Here is a 24,402-nt window from a genome sequence, read left to right on the forward strand (position 1 = left end):
GAGAGGGAAGGAAGCCGGCCGTGCCCTTTCCAAGGAACCATCCCAATTGAGAAAGTATAGTGCAAATGCTACTCAGAGAGAGACTCAGACTGAAACCTTACAGAGAGACGGTTGCGAATCAGCTGAAACCAATATGCCATCTGCCACATAATCTGAGTAACAGGCCGTTGCATCACGCTGTGATCGATGCTTGCCTAGGGGAGGTACTGGTTTTCTTCGCAATGTCGAAAACAGCGCTTGTGAGACCATGTATTTTATTTGCGTAGTGAGACGGTGATTGGTAGAAGTAGAAAAGCTGGAGAGAATTACCATGTCACGAGGGCAAACAATTAAAAATACCACTTTTTTATTACATTACTTTGGTGCGTGTATCTGTAACGGGCTGCGCAAGTCTGTGTCCAGTATAAGCTGAGTAGCTTAATGTTGTGAAACAATGAAGCGAGCGCTTCACCGTTTTTCTACCAGCTGACCAAACAGAGTGTTTACTGTGGATGTCACAGTACCTGCACGTATGGATGATGAAGCCGTCGTCGACGCCCCTGCTCAGCATGTCCTGTACGGCCTCCCTGGTGCAGATACTTAGGCCCAGGACGTTGATATACAGGAGTTCCCGCCACTTGTCTGTTGGTCCAGCTGGTCACGATAAAAGAAACACTTATTATTTCCTTTTTGAGTACGACGATGCTCTGATAGTGGTTGCTCTGCAGCGTTAACACACAATTAAAATCGAATAATATTACTGTATGTTAGTGGACTATTTAACGGCATTGTAGTATGTTATAAAACAAAGAAAAATAACTGTTTAGGTACTCGTGAGCAGTTGAAAAAAGACACCTCTGCCCTGTAGAGGGGGCTCTCATGTTGACTGCGAAAGAAATTCTATGTGCCATCATGCCTTAGAGCCAGTGCCACCGTGAGAGTCGAGATCAGGGTGCAAGCTGCCAGCATATTTCACGACGCCCATGTTGTGGGTGCAAGAAGCTTACGACAGAGGTTGTGACATATCCGGGATTTTTAAGTGCCAGTATGTCAACTTATTGCTGTCAGGGTTCGCTTTGACTGTTGTGGATTGTAAGAATTGACAGATGAGTGTAATCACTCGCTACTGGCAAACAAAATCTCTGAGCAACTTTACGTACCATACAAAGCTATCGCTTCGCTTTGAGGTACTGACACATGCGTGTAGCTTTGTTCACACAGCACAGAGGCCAAGAACTCCGGCATTTGTGGAAGCATCTTAGTTGGTTTTCAGGACTGTGCAGTCACTTCACAGGTGCACGCACTAATAGCACTGCTTGCGTAGGCGTAGAACGCTGGTGCACTCATTCTCTCTGTCGTCTTTCTCACATGATTTTACAAAATCTGTTAATCAAAAAATTTTATTTTTATGTTATGTATAACTTTATATGCTAGCTTCATCGTGAAGTGCTCATCACCTCTCTAATGGTCATACCTATTGTGAAGTTCGCTTTGAAGTGAGACGCTTCGCGAAATTCGAAAAAGTTTGCAATGAAAAATGTTGGTCGCTATGATTTTGCGTATGGTGCATATTACACCATATGTTGCTATGAACGAAATTTACCTAAGATAGTGAATTTTTCTTTAGACTTGTGAGGAGGTCTCTGTCTCCACTCTCAAGAAAATGGAATAACTTATGTAGCATGTTCAATTCTGACGGCAAGCACACGAGATTGAAACATTCAGATCTCTTTAACTAACTGAGATATCGAAACGAGATTTTGGAAAATTGATAGCTTACAACAAGGAGAGTTCTTTGCCTCATGGTTAACGTGCGGAACTTATGGAATCTATATCGATATGGCCAACATTATAGTTTTTATTTAATATTTTTCAATCCAGTTCTGTAATTTTTAAAAAGTGAAAGCGTTGCATAAATCCCGTTTTCTCGAGATTGGAGATGGATAGAGACCTCCTCCCAAGTTTAAAGAAAAATTCAGTATCTTAGCTAAATTTCATTCACAGCGCCAAACGCAAAGTCACAGCGATATTTTTCATTGCAGACTTTTCGAATTTTGTCTAGTGTCATACTAAAACCCGAATATCATGTTAAATATGACGAATTCTGAAATTTAAGGCAATTCATCAAGAATCTGATATGTTACTGATTAGTTCCTGTAAAATCGTTTGAGAGAGATTGCAGGTCGCTGGGTCAAACCTCCTCACACAGGTCCCCCTGCACAGGTAGTCCGCTTTCTTCCCGTGCGCACTCTATTAAGCCATAGAAGCCGATTCATCCCGTACGCCGACAGGACAGCATCCTGTCTGATGACCTGCATCCATTCATGTCCGTTGTGCATTCCGACGGACTTGGGCAATTCCAGCAAGACAATGCGACACCCCACACGTCCAGATTTGCTACAGAGTGGCTCCAGGAACACTCTTCTGAGTCTAAACATTTCTGCTGGCCACCAAACCCCCCATACATGAACGTTATTGACCATATCTGGGATGCCTCGCAACGTGTTGTTCGGAAGAGATCTCCACCCCCTCGAACTCTTACGGATTTATGGACAGCCCTGCAGGATTCATTGTGTCAATTCGCTCCAGCACTGCTTCAGACATCAGTCGAGTCCGTGACACATCGTGTTGCGACACTTGTGCGTGCTCGCGGGGGCCCTGCACGATGTTATGCATGTGTACCAGTCTTTGGCTCTTCAGTGTAAGACGACATAAGAATTAAATTTTAAACAATGTACCTCGCATTCATGTATATACTGGTCCATCGGTTTGGTAGCGTTGGCAGTGGTGTAACACTTTAAATTTTTTTTCAGTGGCCGGCCGAAGTGGCCGAGTGGTTCTAGGCGCTATGGTCTGGAACCGCGCGACCGCTACGGTCGCAGGTTCGAATCCTGCCTCGGGCATGGATGTGTGTGATGTCCTTAGGTTAGTTAGGTTTAAGTAGTTCTAAGTTCTAGGGAACTGATGACCTCAGAAGTTATGTCCCATAGTGCTCAGAACCATTTTTTTCCAATGTATTTGTAAGTATTAAGACCAATAAGTCCAAGAAGTATCTCTCCTGTCAGTACTGCGAAGTGATGTTACCTCTAGTGCTGTGATCAGTTTCTTCACTTTAATTAACAGTCAGTAAAGTAATATTCCTTTTACATTGTCACAATAAACAACAATACAGGATTACATCGATCAAGTGTGTGTTCCTGGTGGAACATTCTATATTGTATGAACTAAAAGAAATATAATAGGTGATCAAAAGTTTCCGTTTGAGGGCGTCGCTACAGCATACATGCAACGTAGTGCGACTCAGGCGCAGGTATAGAAGCACCAACTTTTACGGAAGGGATTAGTGTGATATTTGTGTACTTCCGTCGTGTGTGCGTAAAATGCGGAAGCATGAACTGCGGTAACGTTATTACCAAATGCGACCAAACAGCACCTGTCTGTTATTTCCTTCTTGGCTGTTGGGGGTCAAATACCGGTAGACATCCATTGTAAAATGAAGAACATGTATGGAGCATTATGTCTGTCGAAAAACACCGTTGTGGAATAGTGGTGGTCGCGATTCGATACAACCCGCCGTTAGATTTTGGAGACCAGATTCGTCCATTAAGCCATGCAATTACCACACCTTCAGTCCCTTGAAAAATGCCTTGAATGGCCGACGATTCCTGTCGCACGAGGATGTGTAGCACGCAGTTAATGACTTCTTCACTCAGGAGGATACGGTGTCTTACTAAAAGGCTTCGAACGGAAACTTTTGGATCGCCCCTTATACTTCTTTGCCTAGTTCCACAAACTTTATTATTATTATTATATGAATGAGATTACGGGTCGCAAGCCCATTTTCTAGCACACAACTGATCCAAAAAGCTGGCAACCAAGCAAAGATAAACACGTCAGTTACTTCATCTACCGATTCTTGTCTTAAACTAAAAAAGTTACCTCCATTCACAATTTTTACATTCTTACAATTGTATTCTGCAACATTCGTTAAGACAGCATTTACAGTAATATGAATAAAGAGTAGAGCTACGTTCACAGGAATGGGAATTTGTGTTATTATCTATTTATAAATGAAGGCACCACCAAAGGAGTAACATTGTTTAAAAGGGGATAACAATGGAACTGAGATGTGAGGATGCACACAGCTGTTCTTTTTTAATTTCTAATATTTCTGAATGAGTGAGTTTTTAACAGTTTCCCTGTACTTGTAGGGCATCTACATCTATTGTGTATTTGTGGGTCTGGTTTAACCAATGTTCGGTAAAGGATGAATCTGGCTTCTTTAATCTACAACTTCTGTGTGTCCTCTGAGCCTAATACAGATTTACCTCCTTGTCTGCACTGTACATCAGGACTGATACTCTTGGCAGATGATCTTATTAACCTCTTATTTAATGAAGGCCGTTTGTTTATCTTTTGAATTGAAGAAACATCTACCTAACGTCTATGGGACTAAGGAAAACACAGAGCAATCCGAGGCCGTGTCCAACGTGAGCGACAGAAGCGAGCGACTTCTGGATACGCGACACTCCAGCGACAACCAGCAACACCGGGCGAAAACCTTGGGTGTCCTGCGTGCGAGCGACCATGTCGCGCTGCAAGATGGCTGCTTAGAGCCAACCAGCTGTTTCTATAAAACGGCGTCCATAACCTGTAGAATACTCTAGCTGGAGAGTAAGGCTACAGAATTAGGTTTACTTAAGAAAATAAAGTGAAAAGGAATGCTGTGCATGAAATTTACAAAGGGAGGAATCTCCATGGAGAATTTCATAAGTATCGTCAACTACGAAGATCACCAGACAAGCTCTTCAAATACACGTGAATGAGCAGAGGAGCATTCGACTATCTCATCAATAAATCAAATACTAATGTTTTTTACATAATCAAAACTTTTAACAGCCAATAAATGTGGAGGAGTGATTATTACATGACTAACTACGCTAAATACAAAAATAAGGATACAGATTGATCACAATGAGCAATAGCGAGCTGCGGCGCAATAGTACCGTTTGCAGTTCATAACTACATGTGAGGGGAGGGTCCTGGATTCCATTCCCGCCTGCTCTTAGATTTTTACTATGATTCTGTATATTAAGTTTTATGTGTACTGTTTACACTTCATCCCAAAGTATATTTTTAAGGTCTTGCCAAAGAACTTGATCTTCACACCTATCACAGTATATCACACACATTTAATTCCTAATAAATTACAATGAACCATGAAATTTTGCAGATGTTTGATGTTGTGAACGTAATTCATCAGCAGTCAGTGTTAAGGCCAAGCGTTTCGATTACTATAAATAGTCTGTAAAAATAAGGTGTACGTAATTTCTGAAAAGGAAGTCAAACGTTTTGTGTAATAATTTGTCTCAAAGTATGAAATAAAAAATATTAGGGAAACGTTTGGTGCACCTCGTTTTCTGTTCATGATTTCGAGCATCACTCAAAGGCACATAAACGTTTCTTTGATCTACTTATTTCTTTTACACAAATCATTTCATAAAATATTTGGCTAATTTCCTCCATCTTTGAATTTCAAGTTTTATTCAGAAAGCATGATCTTACTAACTCCTTGTTTGCCTTCCTAATGTACTTGATTTGAATGAAACCTTTTTGACATTTAAATACTGCACCAATGTATCTTTTTATGTGCAAAATAGCTAGGTCTTGAACAGATGACATTCTTGACACATCATTTACAGCAGCTTTTCCTGAAATATTTCAATTTTTCCTCAGCTTATTAATTAAGTTTTCGTTCAATGCTCTGATTACTTTCAAGCAGTTTAACATTTGCACGCCAAACTACACCTCATACTGGTCACTTTGATACCCCGTTTACCTGTTTCTCTCCCTTTGTTTCGATATGAAAATTTGGACAAAACCTCATGGTGTAAGTTATAGGAAGTCTTGTTTTCGCTCTACTCACGCGTTTAAAAAAACGTATCGAGTGTTAATCGCATGATAAAATAGTCCTTTCTGCGTGCTGTCATTTCCAAAATTCGTGTTTCCGATATCTTGAACCTTTCATGAAATACGACGATTTTTACGACCACTTGATTCCCGAAGCGCAGGAAAGGTTCGGACTTGCCGCGAGCGACCCGTCCACGGATATAACAACCAATATCTCTAAGAATGAAAAGAGATATCATTATGGTCTCAACTTTAAATACAATTTAGATATATTGGTTACATTTCATAAGCAATAATGTACGGCCTTAAATGAACTATACGGAAAGTCTACACAACTTGATTTTACCTCTTCAAATTCTCAAAACTTTCGTGCAGCCATGTACTCAATTTCGTGCAGCACAGTAACTATGACGAATAACGAAAATAAATTCTGACCTGTATCATTTAAGGATATTAAGCTATAGGTTGCGGATGAATCAAATTTTTTCACCGAATAGATTTCTTAAAATGGGATGTTAAGTAATTCATAGCTGCCGTCGCGTCCGCTCCACTGCTTTGCCAAGAAGACACGTGGCTGTCGCTTTGTGTCGCGCGTGCTGCAGCGACAAGATTCAAACACGTTTGAATTCAAACGTCACCAGTTGCAGCAGGAGACAGGCAGCGACACAGATGTCGCTCACGTAGGACACTTCTCTAACTACACCAGCGGTTGTTTTGTCGCCTGAAGCTGTCGCACGCTGTCGCTCGCTTCTGTCGCTCTCGTAGGACATGGCCTCGGATTGCTCTGTGTTTTCCTTAGTCCCATAGACATTAGGTAGGTATTTCCTCAATTCAAAAGATAAACACCTTTAAAACCTGGCTTATTGTATTAGAAATTTCACACATAAAACGTAAGCTACACCATTTCTTTTTCGATCTATCTACGTTGTTCAGTAGATACAGTAGGGATCTGGCTTTCTTCTTTAGTTTTTTGTTAAGAATTTTGCTAATAATGTTGTATAATAGATAATTATTTGTAACTATTGTTTTTATTGTATGAAGTTTCTGGCCATAATCTTCTTGGGACATGGACATAAAAAGGAGACAGTGGATCATGTGGCGAAATGATGGTAAGTTTATGAAATAAGACGAAAAAGTATTTCGTTTAGTTAATATAACAACAAAGATCATAAACACTACAAATTTAGTACAGTTCACATCAAACAGGCAAGTATAGGCAAGGTGCAAATTTGTTCATGACCATCTACTCTCCAATTCTCTCCTCGTGTCATTTTCTCCCATAGCAACCTTTCTCTTCTCCTGTAAAATTTTTTTCACCAAATTAGATATGATAAAAGAATTAATGTGCTTCTTCTCTGTATTGTGAACTCCTGTCAGTGTGGGTACCCTTAGCCTTGCAAAAGCAATTTAATACCACATTACCACTTTCAATAACTTCTATCATATGCTATCCCACATTAATCTTTCGCATTCCTTATTATTTTAATCTCTTACATTTTTTTTCAGTTATTTAAATCGAAATGCCTCTTTAGTGACGTGTAAAATGTTTTGATTGTAGTCTTGTTGACCAAGCCTCAATTACGAGAAACTCGTTTTTCCACATAAACGAAGTCGAGTGCCAGAGTAGCGCTAGAAACAGTTTTCTTACCAATATTTGTTTCCTACCGAATAACAATTGCCGCTGCGATTTTGAAACATACCATGAATTGCAACGTCATAGTAGCTCCAAACTCGCATTACTCTGTGGTAAGTCTCCACACGATGGCAATGGTTTTATCTGATTTTTATGAAGAAGTTTTTAACAACTATTTGCTAATTATATGAACTGATTCGTGTTAGCGCAACTCGCATGTTATTACTGGCCTTTTTAAAATCGCTACAGATACTCAAATATCACCAAGAAATTTCGAAAGTTAGTGAAAGTGAACTGCCGACTTCTATCACGGCAACGTGGCTAGCAATATCTCACGACAACATAAAACCACTCTTGTAGTGATCTGTCGTGTTCTCATTTGTATTGTTGTTGCCTCACACCAGATTTTTTGTATTGGTTCATTGGAGTGTAATCAGGAAGAGAAAGAAAATTATTGAATGTTACAGTAATGTTCAACGAGTTACGCAAGTGTTCGTTACTCATCTTTCAAACTATCAGTACTAGAAATTATCTAACACAAGGTAGTTTGAACGTGCTTGTACATAACGTAAACTTGTCGTCTTGCTAAGGAATGCCTTAAAATTCGCTGGAATGTAACCGTTTACGTACGTTTTTGAGTCCAAGTGTAACATAGAATATGAACAGCCGTTTCGGTTGCCTTCCAAATATGCAGCTACTTTTCTGGTCTACAGACTTAAAAATTTTTCTGCTAGTACTTACATGACAGATCGAAGGTGCTGCAGATGCCAGCGTTGTTGATCATGATGTCGACGCCAGGCAGGTGGTCACGTATCCATTTGAAAGCTGCCAGAATGCTGTCCTCATCCGTCAAGTCTCCCTCCACAACGTGCAAATTGCTGGTGGTGTCTTTGAGTTTGAGTGACTGTTGAACAATAGATTTACATGATTCTTCTGTTTTCAACACACTTGTTAAGGAGCAAGCAATTGTTAAGAAAGCAGTCAAATGGAGAACTGAAAAAAAGTATTTTCAAGTCATATTACTTTTGGATTTCTGTAAAATGCCTTAGTGGATATAAGTTTATTGTAGCAACTTCGAGTATTCACACCTGTCGATGTAAATAAAAAAGGAAACTGAAACTTCATCAACATGCACGTGGCAACAAGAAAATCTATGGTAGATCCTTTAACACCCACATAATACAAAACGTAATGCAATAAGTACAATGAAGAAACTTTTTTTCGTTTAAATTTTATATTTTGCTTCCGTACGTCATCCATCTGAACAGTTTCTGAAAGATAAAATCGAAAATAGTGTATAATACCGTGCGGTTCTAGGCGCTGCAGTCTGGAACCGCGAGGCCACTACGGTCGCAAGTTCGAATCCTGCCTCGGGCATGGATGTGTGTGATGTCCTTAGGTTAGTTATGTTTAACTAGTTCTAAGTTCTAGGGGACTAATGACCTGAGAAATGGAGTCCCATAGTGCTCAGAGACATTTGAACCATTTTTTTAGTGTATAATACAATTTCAATTCTAGTTCAAGTTCTCTATTTGTTCGCACGTGCGCTCGATTCCCCCCTCGTCGCCTCCCTCTCCTCTACCCCCCCCCCTTTCCACCCAACACACACACACAGCCCACATCTCGTGGTCGTGCGGTAGCGTTCTCGCTTCCCACGCCCGGGTTCCCGGGTTCGATTCCTGGCGGGGTCAGGGATTTTCTCTGCCTCGTGATGGCTGGGTGTTGTGTGCTGTCCTTAGGTTAGTTAGGTTTAAGTAGTTCTAAGTTCTAGCGGACTGATGACCATAGATGTTAAGTCCCATAGTGCTCAGAGCCATTTTTGAACACACACACACACACAAACACACACACACACACACACACACACACACACACACACAAATGACTAATGGTAAACCGAAGGAAGACGAAAGTAAAGAGAAGTAGCAGAAATGAGAACAGCGACAAACATATTTTTTGAGTCATCAGTCTTCTGACTGATATGATGAGACCCGATACGAATTCCTCTCCTGTAGCAACCTCTTCATCTCAGATTACAAACCACGACCTCAATTATTTGCTAGATGTACTGTATTCCAGTCTCTGTCCTACTCTACAGTTTTTATCCTCTACAGCTCTCTCAAGTAGCATGGATGCGATTGCTGATGTCTTAACAGATGTCCTATCGTCCTGTCCCTCCATCTTGTCACTGTTTCCCTTTCCTCGCAGATTTCACGCAGAACCTCCTCATTCCTTACCTCATCAGTTCACCTAATTTTCAACGTTCTTCTGTAGCACCACATCTCAAATGCATCGATTGTCTTCTGTTTCGGTTTTCCAACAGTCTACATTTCACTACCGTACAATGATGTCCTCCAAACGTACATTCTCAGAAAGTTTTTCTTGATATTAAGGCCTATGTTTGATATCAGTAGAAAATGGTTCAAATGGCTCTGAGCACTATGGGACTTAACTGCTGTGCTCATCAGTCCCCTGGAACTTAGAACTACTTAAACCTAACTAACCTAAGGACATCACACACATCCATGTCCGAGGCGGGATTCGAACCTGCGACCGGAGCGGTCGCGCGGTTCCAGACTGTAGCGCCTAGAACCGCTCGGCCACTCCGGCCGGCGATATCAGTAGACTTATCTTGACCAGGGGGGGCCCTTTCTGCCATTGCAAGTCTGCTATTTATGCCCTTCTTGCTCCGTCCGTCATGGGATATTTCGCTGCCCAGGTAGAAGAATTCTTAATCTTCATCTACTTCGTAATCACCAATTATGACGTTACGTTTGTCGCTGTTCTCATTTCTGCTACTTCTCTTTACTTTCGTCTTTCTTCGGTTTACCATTAGTCCACAATCTGTACCTATTACCTTCTCCATTCCATTGAATTATTACATTCTCCATTCCATTGAACAGATCTGTAATTCTTCTTCACTTTCACTGAGGATAGCAATAATCGGCGAATATAATCGTTGATATCCTTTCTTCTTGAATTTTAATTCCGCTATTGAACCTTTCTTTTATTCCTGACAGTGCTTCTTCGATGTGTGGAATGAACAGTAGGAGCAAAAGACTAATCCCTGTCTTGCAGCCTTTTTAACATATAGAATATCAAATCTAGCTTAAAAAAAGCCTAAAAATTGTATTGCCATTTGCCCAATTGCTAAAAAGTTCAGTATGTTTTCGTATGTCACTAAGTCATAAGTTGGTACAAAACTGTACGTATTTGTGGGTATGTGATGTCTACATTTCACTACACTCTGTAGTAAATGAGTTGATTCTCGTAATCGTAGAGACAGGACCTGTTCGAGAACATTTTTCCACACACAAACTGCTTATCATTTGGCGCACCCACCCCCTCTACCTTTTACAAAGTACACTTTTACCCTGTCGGTTTTCGCTACTAATTGTGATATTCACCGTAAACAAATCTTGCACTTGGGCGTCCCTCTCATCTTGGAGTCCTAAACGGCGGCTACTAATCATTGTGACACGTCATGTACAATCTTGTTGTGCCTCTGCTCAGGTGGCGCCGAAAGCGGCGGTTTGCGTTGTTTAGGCCTTAAACCTGCCCTGAGTAGAAATCAAATGGCTCTAAGCACTATGGGACTTAACATCTGAGGTCATCAGTCCCCTAGACTTAGAACTACTTAAACCTAACTAACCTAAGGACATCACACACATCCATGCCCTGAGTAGAGATCAGTCGGTGTTGCTGCTACTGGTGTCTTCCTTCATACCGCATTAACACTGAGTATCATTAATACGTTTTACGTTTGCCGTTGAAAATAGTGGCTGTGTGGTTTCAATGAGGTTAACGAAAATAAAAAAAATGTAAACAACAGCAAACGTTCTGTAGTTTTGGACGGGGCAGATTCACTATTTTCGCCTTCATTCGCAGGCAATGAAGCATTGAAGTATTGGCACTATACTTGTTGTCTAAGATATCAAATCAGGCACTATGCGCAGCTGATACGGTGCGCATTAGTCCGTGAAGTTGCTTGAGCTGTTAAACGCCAGATCCTTTTACTTGTAAACAATCACTGTAGACATATTACAGCATAAGCGAGAAAAAGGGCCAAGTTCCTATACTCTGCCTATACTCTGACGTGGTTTCATGTCAAAAAGAAAAAAATGTATATATTAGGATTGGCTACCATGCTAAAGACTAAGCTGATTTAAAATGAGGCTCATGACAGTCTCAAGAGAATGGAGCAACATCCGGGAGTGCCGATCAGTATAGATAGTGTGGTCTGTGTTTACCTGGAGTTTATCGACAGCCTTGTCGAAGCCGACGACTATGATTCCATGGCCGAGCAGCGCCTGCGTGATCGCGTAGCCGATGCCTGAGTTTGCACCCGTCACCATGGCAACACGACCGGCGTATTTTTCGATCCCCATAATCGCCGATTTCACACTCTGGCGTCCGCTACATCAACGGAGTTCTGTGGTCCGCAAACAACACTCACGCCTTTTTAAGCGTCCGTGTTCTCGCTATCGCTGCTGCCAGTGCGACGCGGCTTGCTATTGCGCAACAGCTGCTGCTGCAGGAACACTGCTGAGTCATCCTTAGCAGACAACTTTGCCGCCCACTTCACTTGCGTTCCGTTTACGGCTTTTCTCGTGGCCTGCTTATTCCTTCTTTGCCCTTGTTCCCTCTTATTTGAGACTGGCACATCATTGAAGAACACCCATAAAAAAATTAATTACTTCCATGCCAAATGCTGTGCCTATCAATATATTTTCATTTTACTGTGCGACGAGAAGCATAGTCTAAGACACTGGACCAGGAAAAAATGATTCATTTCGTCTTTCCCCGCATTCTGCCTTCTGCTATTCGTGACTTCCATAAGTCAGCACAAGAACATGAGGACTTTTTCGTGAGTCTGATACCACTGCGGTGTGTATGCTGCTAAATCCGTCTCTAAGGACCTCGATGTCGACGGGACATTAATCTTTCTTCTTTTCCCTCTTTCCAGCTAGATCATAAACTCCATCCTATTCCCTGTTCTTTACAAAGATACTTTAATCTAAGATGGCAAAGGAAGTAGTAAAAGTGAAGCTGTCGTCAACTGGAAGACTGTTTGAACGCCGTAGTACTTTATTAGACATGGTTCTATTGGATCCAACTTTTGATCTTACAACCAGCCGGTTATAGGGTGTCTAAAGTATTAGTGTAGCCTCAGAACACTGTCCTACTTGCTATTCCCAGCATTGTCTGAAGTTACAGAAGGTGTACCTAGTCTGATACCCACTATGCTTCCAGCACGCTCTAGTAACGGTAAGAATGTTTAAACTTTGTTCTTTGTGTCTTCGTGTTCAGCTGTTTGACAGTTGTGCATGTGAGATTTGAGGGGTAACCTGTCATTTATTTCCTTCGCCTGGAAATCTGATTCTATACGTTTCGATGTAAGACACAGTAAAGGTCCAGATGAATTGTTTTCGTACATTTCAAATCTCCCAGCTGCATCCGTTTCTTATCAGTGCCATTGCCGGGTACAACATCCGCTTCTTATCAGTGCCAGTACGGGGTACATCAGTGATAATACTCAAAGCCTGACTTGCAACACTTGTTAAAATAACCTTGTTGCCGGAGGAAGCGTGAGTCATTTATCCAGCGATCTTCAGCACAGAATAGGAAAATCATACCCTCACTGTAGCTGTTGTGAGGTGATCCGAACTTTTTGAAGCGTTACATACATAGGCGTATGTAAGGCGTGTATAAGGCAACACTATCCATTTATAGATACAGTTTTAATACTGGCTGCGACGTGAGTTAGAGACATGTAATAACAGTAGAATTAAATGGTACACGTTTGACGACATGGCCCTTGGTTGCGTGTTGGGACGGTTTTCTATAATGACTGCATTTTGGGCTAGGATGTGAAGGCGAGAGACAAAGATTGTACTAGTCACATGCCTCGTTCAAAAATCTATTTTACCAGAAAATCTAAGGGAGACAAGTTTTTCTACAGTAAGAGTTGTGGGGGGGGACGAGCCTATACACAACAACTGGCTTGTCAACACGGAAGTAAGAAGAAGAGGCATTACTACACGGCCAATGTTACGGAACAGACGCGTCATTAACTACTTCTCCGAGAATGACGAGCCTTTGCTTCAGAAGGTATTCAAATTGATCATAACTTCAAACACGTAGTAGATACCGTTCAGTAGTCCTCCCATAATTATTTGTGAAACTGCCATAAACACTTCCCGGAATTCCTATAATTCATCTCGTTGCTGCAATCCATGTCGCAGTGTGCCTGTGAACTCTCTATCAGTAGCAAAACCCTGAAGAATTTGTGCCTCTGATTTCTCCCACATTCTAAAGAACTTTGATTGCTATTTATCACAACTTGTACACATGAAATTCAAATTTTTAGCAGACTTTCTCTGATTACAAATTAGTTCCCGTGACCAGCCCACAGTGGATCGTTTGTTGCAGTTTCCATCCTCCAGCTCTAGAATCGATTAGTCACGTTTTTTATACAGTAGAATTGCTATTTCGCATAGTTTGTTTTCAGAAATGATTCATTAAGCTCAAACTGCAATACAATGAAAACGCGCATTTTAATTATTCAGTGATGATAACAATAAAAGAACAACAAATTATTGAGTACATTCACGGGTCTCACACTTGGCAAGCGATAGAAAAGATAATATAAGTCAAATTTGCAAAACGGTTTACACAACGTCTGCTGAGAGAGACGAGAGTCCACAAACTGGAACAATGCTGTAAAATATTCTCCGTGACTCGAAAGGACACGGACCACCTAGCAGACATATCAGCCGCTTCTCCGTAAGATGTTGTTGTTGCTCTGGTCTTCAGTCCCGAGACTGGTTTGATGCAGCTCTCCAAGCTACTCTAGCCTGTGCACGACTCTTCACTCCAAGTAACTACTGCAACCTACATCCCCCTGCATTTGCTTACTGTATTCCTCTCATGGTCTCCCTCTACGATTTTTACCCTCCACACTTCCTTCCCGTACTGAATTCGGGATCCGTTGATGTTTCAGAATGTGTCCTACCAACCGATCCCGTCTTTTGGTTAGACTGTTCCACAAATATCTCTTCTCCCCAATTCTGGTCAGTACATCCTCATTATTTACGTGATCTACCCATCTAATCTTCAGTATTCTTCTGTAGCACCACATTTCAAAAGCTTTTATTCTCTTCTTGTCTAATCTGTTTATCGTCCATGTTTCACTTCCATACATGGCTACAATCCATACAAATACTTTCATAAAAGACTTCCTGACGCTTTTCTATACTCGATGTTAACAAATTTCTCTTCTTCAGAAACGCTTTCCTTGCCGTTGCCAGTCTACATTTTATATCCTCTCTACTTCGACCATCAGCAGTTACTTTGCTCACCAAATAGCAAAACTCGTCTACTACTTTAAGTGTCTCATTTCCTAATCTAATTTCCTCAGCATCGCCTGATTTAATTCGACTACAGTCCATTATCTTCGTTTTGCTTTTCTTGATGTTCATCTTACATCCTCCTTTCAAGATACTGTCCATTTCGTTCAACTGCTCTTCCAGGTCCTTTGCTGTCTCTGACAGAATTACAATGTCGTCGTCAAACGTCAAAGTTTTTATTTCTTCTCCACGGATTTTAATTCCTACTCCAAATTTTTCTATTGTTTATTTACTGCTTGCTCAATATACAGACTGAATGACATCGGGGATAGGCTACAATACTGTCTCAGTCCCTTCTCAACCACTGCTTCCCTTTCGTGCCCCTCGATTCTTACAACTGCCATCTGGTTTCTGAACAAATTGTAAATAGCCTTTCACTCCCTATATTTTACGCCTGCCACCTTCAGAATTTGAAAGAGAGTATTCCAGTCAACTTTGTTAAAAGCTTTCTCTAAGTCTGCCAATGTTAGAAACGTGGGTTCGCCTTCCCTTATCCTATCTTCTAAGATAAGTCTTAGGGGCAGTATTGCCTCACACTGCAACGGAATCCAAACTGATCTTCCCCGAGGTCGGCTTCTACGTTTTTCCAATCGTCTGTAAATGATTCGTATTAGTGTTTTGCACTCATGACTTATTAAACTGATAGATCGGTAATTTTCACACCTGTCAACACCTGCATGCTTTGGGATTGTAATTATTATATTCTTCTTGAAGTCTAAGGATATTTCTCTTATTTCATACATCTAGCTCGTCGGATGGAAGAGTTTTGACATGGTTAACTCTCGCAAGGGTATCAGAAGTTCTAATGGAATGTTGTCTACTCCTGGGGCCTTGTTTCGATTTAGGTTTTTCAGTGCTGTGTGAAATTCTTCACGCAGTGTCATATCTCCCATTTCATCTTCATCTACGTCCTCTTCCATTTCCATAATATTGCCCTCAAGTACATCGCCCTTATATAGACCCTCTATATACTCTTTCCACCTTTCTGCTTTCCCTTCTTTGCTTAGGACTGGTTTTCCATCTGAGCTGTTGATATTCATGCAGATGATTCTCTTTTCTCTAAAGGTCTCTTTAATTTTGCTATAAGCAATGTCTATCTTAGCCCTAGTGATATATGCTTCTACATCCTTACATTTGTCCTCTAGCCATCCCTGCTTAGCCATTTTGCGCTTCACGTCGATCTCATTTTTGAGACGTTTGTATTCTTTTTCGCTGCTTCATTTACCGCATTTTTATATTTTCTCCTTTCATCAATTAAATTCAATATCTCTTCTGTTATCCAAGGATTTCTACGAGCCCTCGTCTATTTACCTACTTGAACCTCTGCTGCCTTCACAATTTCACGTCTCAAAGCTGCCCATTCTTCTTCTACTGTGTTTCTTTCCCCTGTTCTTGTCAGTCGTTCCCTAATGCTCTCTCTGAAACTCTCTACAACCTCTGGTTCTTTCAGTTTATCCAGGTCCCATCTCCTTAAATTCCTACCTTTTTGCAGTTTCTTCAGTTTTAATCTACAGTTCATAACGCTGGAAATGTCATACAATTTAAAACCTTGTTCCTAAATTTCTATCTTACCATTATACAATCTGTCTAAAGCTTTCCAGTGCCTCCAGACCTCTTCCATGTATACATCCTTCTTTTATGATTCTTAAACCAAATATTAGCTATGATTAAGCTATACTCTGTGCAAAATTCCATCAGTCGGCTCCCTCTTTCACTCCTTACCCCTAGTCCATATTCACCCATTACTTTTCCTTCTTTTCCGTTTTCCACTCTCGAATTCCAGTCCCCCATGACAATTAAATTTCCGTCCCCCTTAACTATCTGATTAATTTCCTTTATCGCATCATACATTCTTCGAGTCTCTTCGTCGTCTGCGGAGCTTGTTGGCATATAAACTTTTGCTACTGTCTTAGGCGTGGGCTTCATGTCTATCTTGGCTACAATAATGTGTTCACTACGCTCTTCGTAGTAGCGTATCCGCGTTCCTGTTTTTTTTATTCATTATTAAACCTACTCCTGCATTACCCCTATTTGATTTAGAATTTATGACCCCGTATTCACCTGACCAGAAGTCTTGTTCCTCCCGCTGCCGAACTTCACTGATTCCCACTATATCTCATTTTAACCTACTCATTTCCCTTTTTAAATTTTCTAACCTACCTGCCCGATTAAGGGATCTGATATTCCACGCCCCGATCCGTAGAACGCCAGTTTTGTTTCTCCTGATTAACGACGTAAAGGTCCCGCCTGGATATCCGAATGGGGGGCTGTTTTACTTCCGGCATATTTTACCGAAGAGGACGCCATCATCATTTACAATATATTTGCATGCCCTCGGGAATAATTACGGTTGTAGTTTCGCCTTGCTTTCAGCCGTTCGCGATAGCAGCACAGCAAAGCCGTTTTGGTTGAAGTTACAAAGCCAAAGCTGCCCCTGCAACTTCTGAAACGGCTGCTGCCCCCCCTTCAGGAACCGCACGTTTGTCTGGCATCTCAACAGGTTCCCCTCCATTGTGGTTGCACCTACGGTGTATCGATGGGAAACGCAAGCCTCCCAACCAACGGCAATGTCCATGGTTCAAGGGGGGACTGCGTAAGATATAAAATGCAGAAGTGACTCTGTGATCGTGTCCACAGAACCAAGAGATGCCGGTTGGCCACCGTTCCATCCTTTGCCAATGGCGTTCTTGACACGAAAAAAAAAAAGGATTTTAATTACACAAAGGAACAGGCTGGTCTTGGAAGTGGTTATAGCACGAAAGTCGAATTGTAAGGCGTAAACAAAACTGTGGAACAGCGCAATGAGCGTGAATTACCTTGTTTGGTACTCACTGACTATGAGTAACCTCTAAATAGTCCGTCCCCGGTAGCTGAGTAGTCAGCGCGACAGCATGTCAATCCTAGAGGCCCCGGTTCGATTCCCGGGTGGGTCGGAGATTTTCTCCGCGCAGGGACTGGGTGTTGTGTTGCCCTAATCATCATCATTTCATCCCCATCGACGCGCAAGTCGCCGTAGTGGCGTCAAATCGACAGACTTGCACGTGGCGAACGGTCTACCCGATGGGAGGCCCAGCTCACACGATATTTTTTGTTACCTATAAATATTTTTCTACAAGACTTATACTAACAGCAGGAGAGAAGCCTAGAACTGATTCAATGCAAGTGAGCATACTGAAAAAATACGGCGGAAAAATTGGAAATTTGTGGTAATGTCTTACGGGACCAAACTGCTTAGGTCATCGGTTCGAAAGCTTACACACACCTTTTTTTTTTAAATCTTTATTAACACAATACATCAACAACTGTATGAAAATACAAAAATAACCCACCACCTCAATAATTAGTGGGTCTATGTATTATACTAGTACAAAATACAGCAAGTTCTACAATTCATTATTTTAACTGGCTTAATTGTGGACAAGGTTAATCTATTAGGCTATCCTACTTTTCTAGTTTATTCTGCAGCGATTACAGGTGTGCCAGTTGGTGTCACAAACCTACTGCTTTAAGGCCTGCTCACTGAGCTAAATCCATGTGAGCGTGCCCCTGGCACTGGGCTGGCCAAGTCTGTGTTGTCGCTGCAGTCCCTACTTGTTAGTATTTGTTAGTGTTCTAAATCTACTGCTACTGCTAATTAATTAGTCCTATGTCTAAAGTAGAGTGCAGTTGTCGTAGCCTGGTGGGCGATGCACTCGCTGGCCTGCTCCCGTAGTGCGGCGGATTCCAGTCATGAGAGACTGGCCTGCTCCGCACCCGGCGGTATGGCGAGTACATCTCAGTCTAATCCGGGTTCGATGTCATCTTTCTTGGGTTCTTAAAAAGTCTCGCAAGATCTTCTGTGATACCTCGTTTGCCAGTGTGTTAAGAATACTAAAGGTATCGGCACGTCGTATTAGGGCATAAGTGTCGTTGTCGGGTAATTGTGCTCGTAGGTCATGCGCCACATCATCGTATAACGGGCAGTCACATATGATGTGCTCACGTGTTCCGTCTCGAGCGCCACAGTCGCACGATGGTGTAGCTCTTTTCCCAAACCGACATAGATATGTCGGGTATGGCCCATGTCCCGTGAGAAACTGCAGTAATCCCCCCCTACTTGGCTCGAAGTGTGTCATCCCAAGTCGCTCTTTGATATTCGGTAGCAGCTGAAAGGCCCTTCTGCCAGTTTCTTCATTCTCCCAAGATGTTTGCCATAACTCCTCCCGCCTTCTCTTTATGGCAGGTTATCTCCTACCTGAACCCCCAGAACGTCCCTTGTTTTATCTATCTTTCCTTTAGTTGTAAGGCGTCAGGCAAATCCAACACCTTCCATGAAAACCCTGACATGATAAGCAGATCCAGTAGTATGTCACATAGCTCCGAATAAATCGTGACATTAAATTAACCAAAGTAATACGAGTAAAGAGTGAGCAAATGGAATACCACAGACTAACACAAGAATGCCTAAATGCATGTCATACCTTCCCACCGTGAGACAGACGCAGTTCCGAGGGGAGAAACGAGAACAGAAGCCGAGAGCAGAACCGTGTTAAGCGAGAAGGCCCTACGATAAGGGACGGACACCCACGTCGCCACCAGCTAACCACTACGACCACACCACCCGCAAGTTTTTAGGGTGAGACTTTTTCGCGTCTCTGTTACGTTAGGACCACCCCCCAGCCCATGTTAAAAGCTAGAGCCCTCCAGAAGAACAGTATATATCTTACAATAACTCAAATAGGGCCACACCACCCGCAAGTGTTAGCGTGAGTCTTTTTCGCGTCTCTGTTACGTTAGGACCACTCCCTAGCCCATGTTAAAAGATAAAGCCCTCCAGAAGAACAGTATAGATCTTACGATAACACTAAAAGGACACCATCTGCAAGTTTTAGCGTGAGACTTTTTCGCGTCTCTGTTATGTTGCAAACTTTAAAAACATTGCCCCACCACGAAAACTATAACGTTTCTCATTGGATAGACAGAATTTCTGTAGGCGGAAGTTAAGGTTAACATTGAGACCCTGACTGGTCAGATGAAAACACAGCCAGATAGTTTTTTTTTAACTAACTTCGGTAAATTGTAATAAGGAGAAGTTAGGAGGAGAGTTGCTTCGGAGACGGCGAGGTGAGTGGAGCTGTGCTGTCCGCCACCCCCTGACGAACACCGACAAGGTAATGAACGCACACGATGCCGCATAACAGCGCATAAAGCTTCACTCAGAACTGCACAAGTCTCATCTGTTACATCCCCTTTACGTAATACTAGTGTCGATCATCAATTAAAGCTCATGGTGTTCACATTTGCCACTTGAAGTAAAAATCTGAAACTCGATGATTTTTCTGTTATATAGTTATTGAGAAGCCACATCAGCCACTGTAATTTACGACAAGTTAGATAAGTAATTAAAGATAATTGAGGGTCACTGTAGACCATTTTGATAGTTTTCTCTCTTGTGAAACTTAATTTAAACCTAGATTACAGATGTGATATGGCATAGGTCATCCTTCGATCCATTGTAGAACTTGGAAACCCATTCAGGGAATATTCGTTCACATTTTTGTTGAACGCAGTTGGTTTTTACCATCCTGTATTAAAACATTTTCTTTTATCAATAGTGCAATTTATAAACGATGTTTTGTGAGTAGAATAAAATTTCCAATGGTAAACTTAACTGCTTTTTCAACGTTATTTTACCAGCTAACTAAAAATAGGAAAGCCTTGAACCCCTTCCACTAAATTTAGTTAGTATTAAGATTCCTTTACAGGGAGTGCTGTGGAGCTGACGCTGAAATCATTAAGTATTTGGTTATATCATCGCTAGTCTCACTGAACTCTTCTGAATTCTACATATCATGTGTGGTCTGATGCCTCCTTACCAGCAACAGGTCCCAGGTTCAAACTAGTCAATTCCCTAAAAAACACACTCAGAGCGTCGTTGCGCGAAAGTGGTAGGGAGACACGATATAGAACAAACAGTTAGAAAATGGCGACCCTGCCAGGATGGTAAAATACCATGATTGAAGGTCGACCACATGCCTAACTAGGTCAGAAAAATATCCTGTTGAAAAATTTTCGTAGTAAAAAAATTTTTTTTCCTAAAGTTGTAAATACTCGAAAACAGTAGCTGCAGCGATAGATAGTAAGAAAGTGTCAGAGACAATAGCATAATTAAGTTGTGAATTTTAATATTGTTAGAATTAAGTTTTCTCCTCAATGCAAGCGCACAGGTGGCGGATACATCGTTGACAAGTTGGTTCTGACCCAACAAGTAAGTGAATGGATTGTCAGTCTTGGTAGAGTCAAGTCGTGTGAACAAAAAAGTTTATGAAACGCGTGAGATCGTAGGGTGCGTAAATTGCTTCTAAAACAGAAAATAAGGGATTCGGAAAGATTAGCAATGTCAGATCGAGACCTTGACCGAATTGAGGTAGAGACCCAGCATGAAAATGGACAGAGAATAGAGGACAGTACAACAGACGATGCAGTATCGCGAGAAATAGGACATATAACGCACCATAACGAGGATAATGTACGTCAAGGCACAGAAAACGTAGGTCAGCATACGACAGAGGAGCAGGAAAGTAGACAGTCGATGAGGACGCAAGTCTTGAATACGTAGAACCCATAGTACAAGTAATCAGAGCTCCCTCACCACAGAGTACAAGGAATGCGAGCAGAAACGTATCACAGCACAGTTCAATGCAATCGGTTGCGAACCAACACTTGGGCGAAAACACAGAACGTAGGACATCGGAAGAAAACGTAGTAGGACCCACCAATCTGGCAGAATTATTACAACAAATTACGGAAACCATGACAAGGCAAAATAAAGACATAGCGTACTAAATTCAAATTCAAATTGCAGAAACCACGAGACAAATGCGTGAGATTAAAGAACAAAAGAAAAAAATTCAGTTACAACTAAGTCATATTGAAGACGAGGCAAAAGAATCTCGAGAAGTGATAGGAAACTTAATAACAGGTCACAATCAATTCAGAACAGACATTGACAAGGTTCAAGCGGACGTACAAACATTGCGTAATGACATTCAGGACGAGATCAAAACATTACGTAACAACAGCCAGGGAGAAGTCAAGAAACTGGAGAAACGGATAAACGTAATTACTAGACAAGCAGCCGGTACAGCGCGTAAAGTTGTTGAAAACAGTGTGTTACACAAACGTATCACAAAAGCAGCGCTGAAAAGATATGATAACCGAATAGTCAAAATAGAAGCGCAAACGAAGCGACAATTTCAGAAATTGCGAACAGAGCTGTTGCAAACCATTGAAGAGCGTAGTGAACAGGATCGAACAAACACAGAGTCTGCAACCACATCCGTATCTGTAACAGCACCGGAAAAACAAGCAATTAACGAAGATATTACACATTTGCGATTCCAATCACAGGCGGAAAGTAACATACGTAAATCAGACAGCCTGCACAGCAACAAACACGTTTCGAAATTCTTGATGAACAAACGTCATCACAAACACATGCGGAACCACAAATGTATGTTTCAAGACAGTTTGGATCGTGCAATGAAGCAGCAAGGTTAGCCAGACAAGATACCGAACCAATACCTGACAATGGAAAGCCAGGTCGCGAAGAGTACAGTGCAATGCATTCAGCTACACGTTCACAACCGATGGAAGAAATTATTGCGTACCACTCCAACGACACCACGCAAGGGTAGGGGTAAGTTACAGTGGACAATATCCAATGGATCTACCACAACCGGAAAGAACGACGGGAGAAATGATCAGAAGCAAAAGTGGCGAAAAATCGCGAATTTCATATGGAACTATGACGAAGTACGACAATGATCATTTCCTCACAGTCAGAAAATTTCAACACTTTCGAGAAGGAAACTCATTACATCCACGAACTTTCATTGATCAATTCCGATTAGGATTACCAGAACACTGGACGCTAGCACACAAATTAGACTTTATATGTGCACGCATGTCAGGAACAGTCGCAGAAACCATGCAGAATGTTGCAGCGACATGCCGATCGTACGAAGATTTCAGAGAGAAGTTTCTCTCACGATATTGGTCCAGCGAAGCACAGAACAGAGTGAAGTACGAATTATTACAGAAGCCATATTTTGAAAATTCAGGAGGGAAGAGTCCCGTGAAATTTTTCGAATTAATGGCAAAGAAAAATCAATGCTTAGATGTACCATACAGTGACGGAGAGTTGATTAAATTATGCGCGATGAAGCTACCATTGAAGTACCAGCAACCATTAGTAGGTCGCGGAGGCAATGACGTCGAAGCATTTAAAGGTATTCAAAGGGAACTAGAGTTCATATTTTCGGAAGATGACGCAAGAAAAAGACGAAGCGCACGTGAAAACGAAAGCAAAAAGCAGTGGAATCCTCAAGACACAGTACGAAGAAACAATAATTACGAACCACGTGATAACTTCGCACCAAGAAACGACAATAGATTTCAACAAAGAACCGGTTATGGATTTAGAAGAGAATATAGCAATAACTATAATTCACCCAGGAACGGCAACAGCTATTACAGAGGGAATAACTTCAACCGGAACGGGTACTGGAGAACCAATAGACCGACAAATTATCAACAAAGAAACCACTATCAACAAGCTGAACAAGAAAAGAGAATAAAGATAGAAGAGGTGGAGGTAAGACCACCAAACCCCGATAAACGTTCGAATTGACAGCTAAGCGCCTATGCCAAAGAGAATGACGCACCGACCCAGGACAACTGCAGCACCTTGAACAGAGAAGTAAAAATCTTATCACGAGAAGAGAAGAAGGAAGAAACAAATCCGCAGGGACCAGATGAAAACGAAGACAAGAAAATAACAATATCGTGTTGGGACGAAATTAATTGGGAAAATACTGACGAGGAAGATGAATTACCAGAGGCATGCACAACGAATGTAGGAGGAATGGACGAAGTAATGAGTATTGCAGAGCTATTTGAGATGGAAACCATGGAAAGCGAATTCAATGAGGATAATGCGCAGTCGACAGAAGTTGAAAATAAGTTACGAGTGGGCACACAACCCAACGTATATAATGAAGGAAGTTATGAAGCAATAATTAGAGCATTTAGATGCGATTATGTGGAAGTAGCGACGAAGAAGGAGAAAATAGACGAGGATGAGGAAAAAGTAGAGGATGTTGAAGAAAGCGTAAATGAAGGAAGAAATAGAGAAGAGGAAATAAAAGAGAGAGAAGCAGTAGTCGAAGCTTATCCTACAGAAAGTTCGAATTCACAAAGGAAATTCCTAAAAAGACTCATGTATGATTCAGTGGAGGATTCGTTGATGCAGGAAGAAGAAGAACAGAACCAACCCTTTCAAATCCAACCAATTGTGAAGGCCATGGTAAAGCATATCCCAGTCAATATTGTAATTGATAGCGGAAGTGAACTGACTGCGATCTCAGAAAATTTATTCATGCAGTGTGATGCCAATGAGGAATTGTCAGTTCTGAAAACACGTAAGATTAA

The 24,402-nt window shown here is 41.5% G+C and overlaps 2 protein-coding genes across 4 annotated transcripts in view; both read right to left on the reverse strand.

Moving 5' to 3' along the window:
- LOC126456996 (dehydrogenase/reductase SDR family member 11-like) overlaps positions 1-12,033 on the reverse strand; it is a 38,158-nt gene extending 26,125 nt beyond the window's left edge. The window contains exons 1-3 of the mRNA XM_050092962.1: positions 11,773-12,033; positions 8,264-8,426; positions 504-633 (exon numbers count right to left, since the gene is read on the reverse strand). Coding sequence (XP_049948919.1) covers positions 504-633; positions 8,264-8,426; positions 11,773-11,910 — 431 coding nt within the window. The 5' untranslated portion in view covers positions 11,911-12,033. The remainder of the gene's footprint in view (positions 1-503; positions 634-8,263; positions 8,427-11,772) is intronic.
- LOC126456997 (dehydrogenase/reductase SDR family member 11-like) overlaps positions 1-24,402 on the reverse strand; it is a 604,547-nt gene that overhangs the window by 480,912 nt on the left and 99,233 nt on the right. The gene's annotated exons all lie outside the window — the stretch shown is intronic.

The sequence above is a fragment of the Schistocerca serialis genome, chromosome 2 (genome assembly GCF_023864345.2).
Source record: "Schistocerca serialis cubense isolate TAMUIC-IGC-003099 chromosome 2, iqSchSeri2.2, whole genome shotgun sequence".
Classification (NCBI taxonomy): domain Eukaryota; kingdom Metazoa; phylum Arthropoda; class Insecta; order Orthoptera; family Acrididae; genus Schistocerca; species Schistocerca serialis.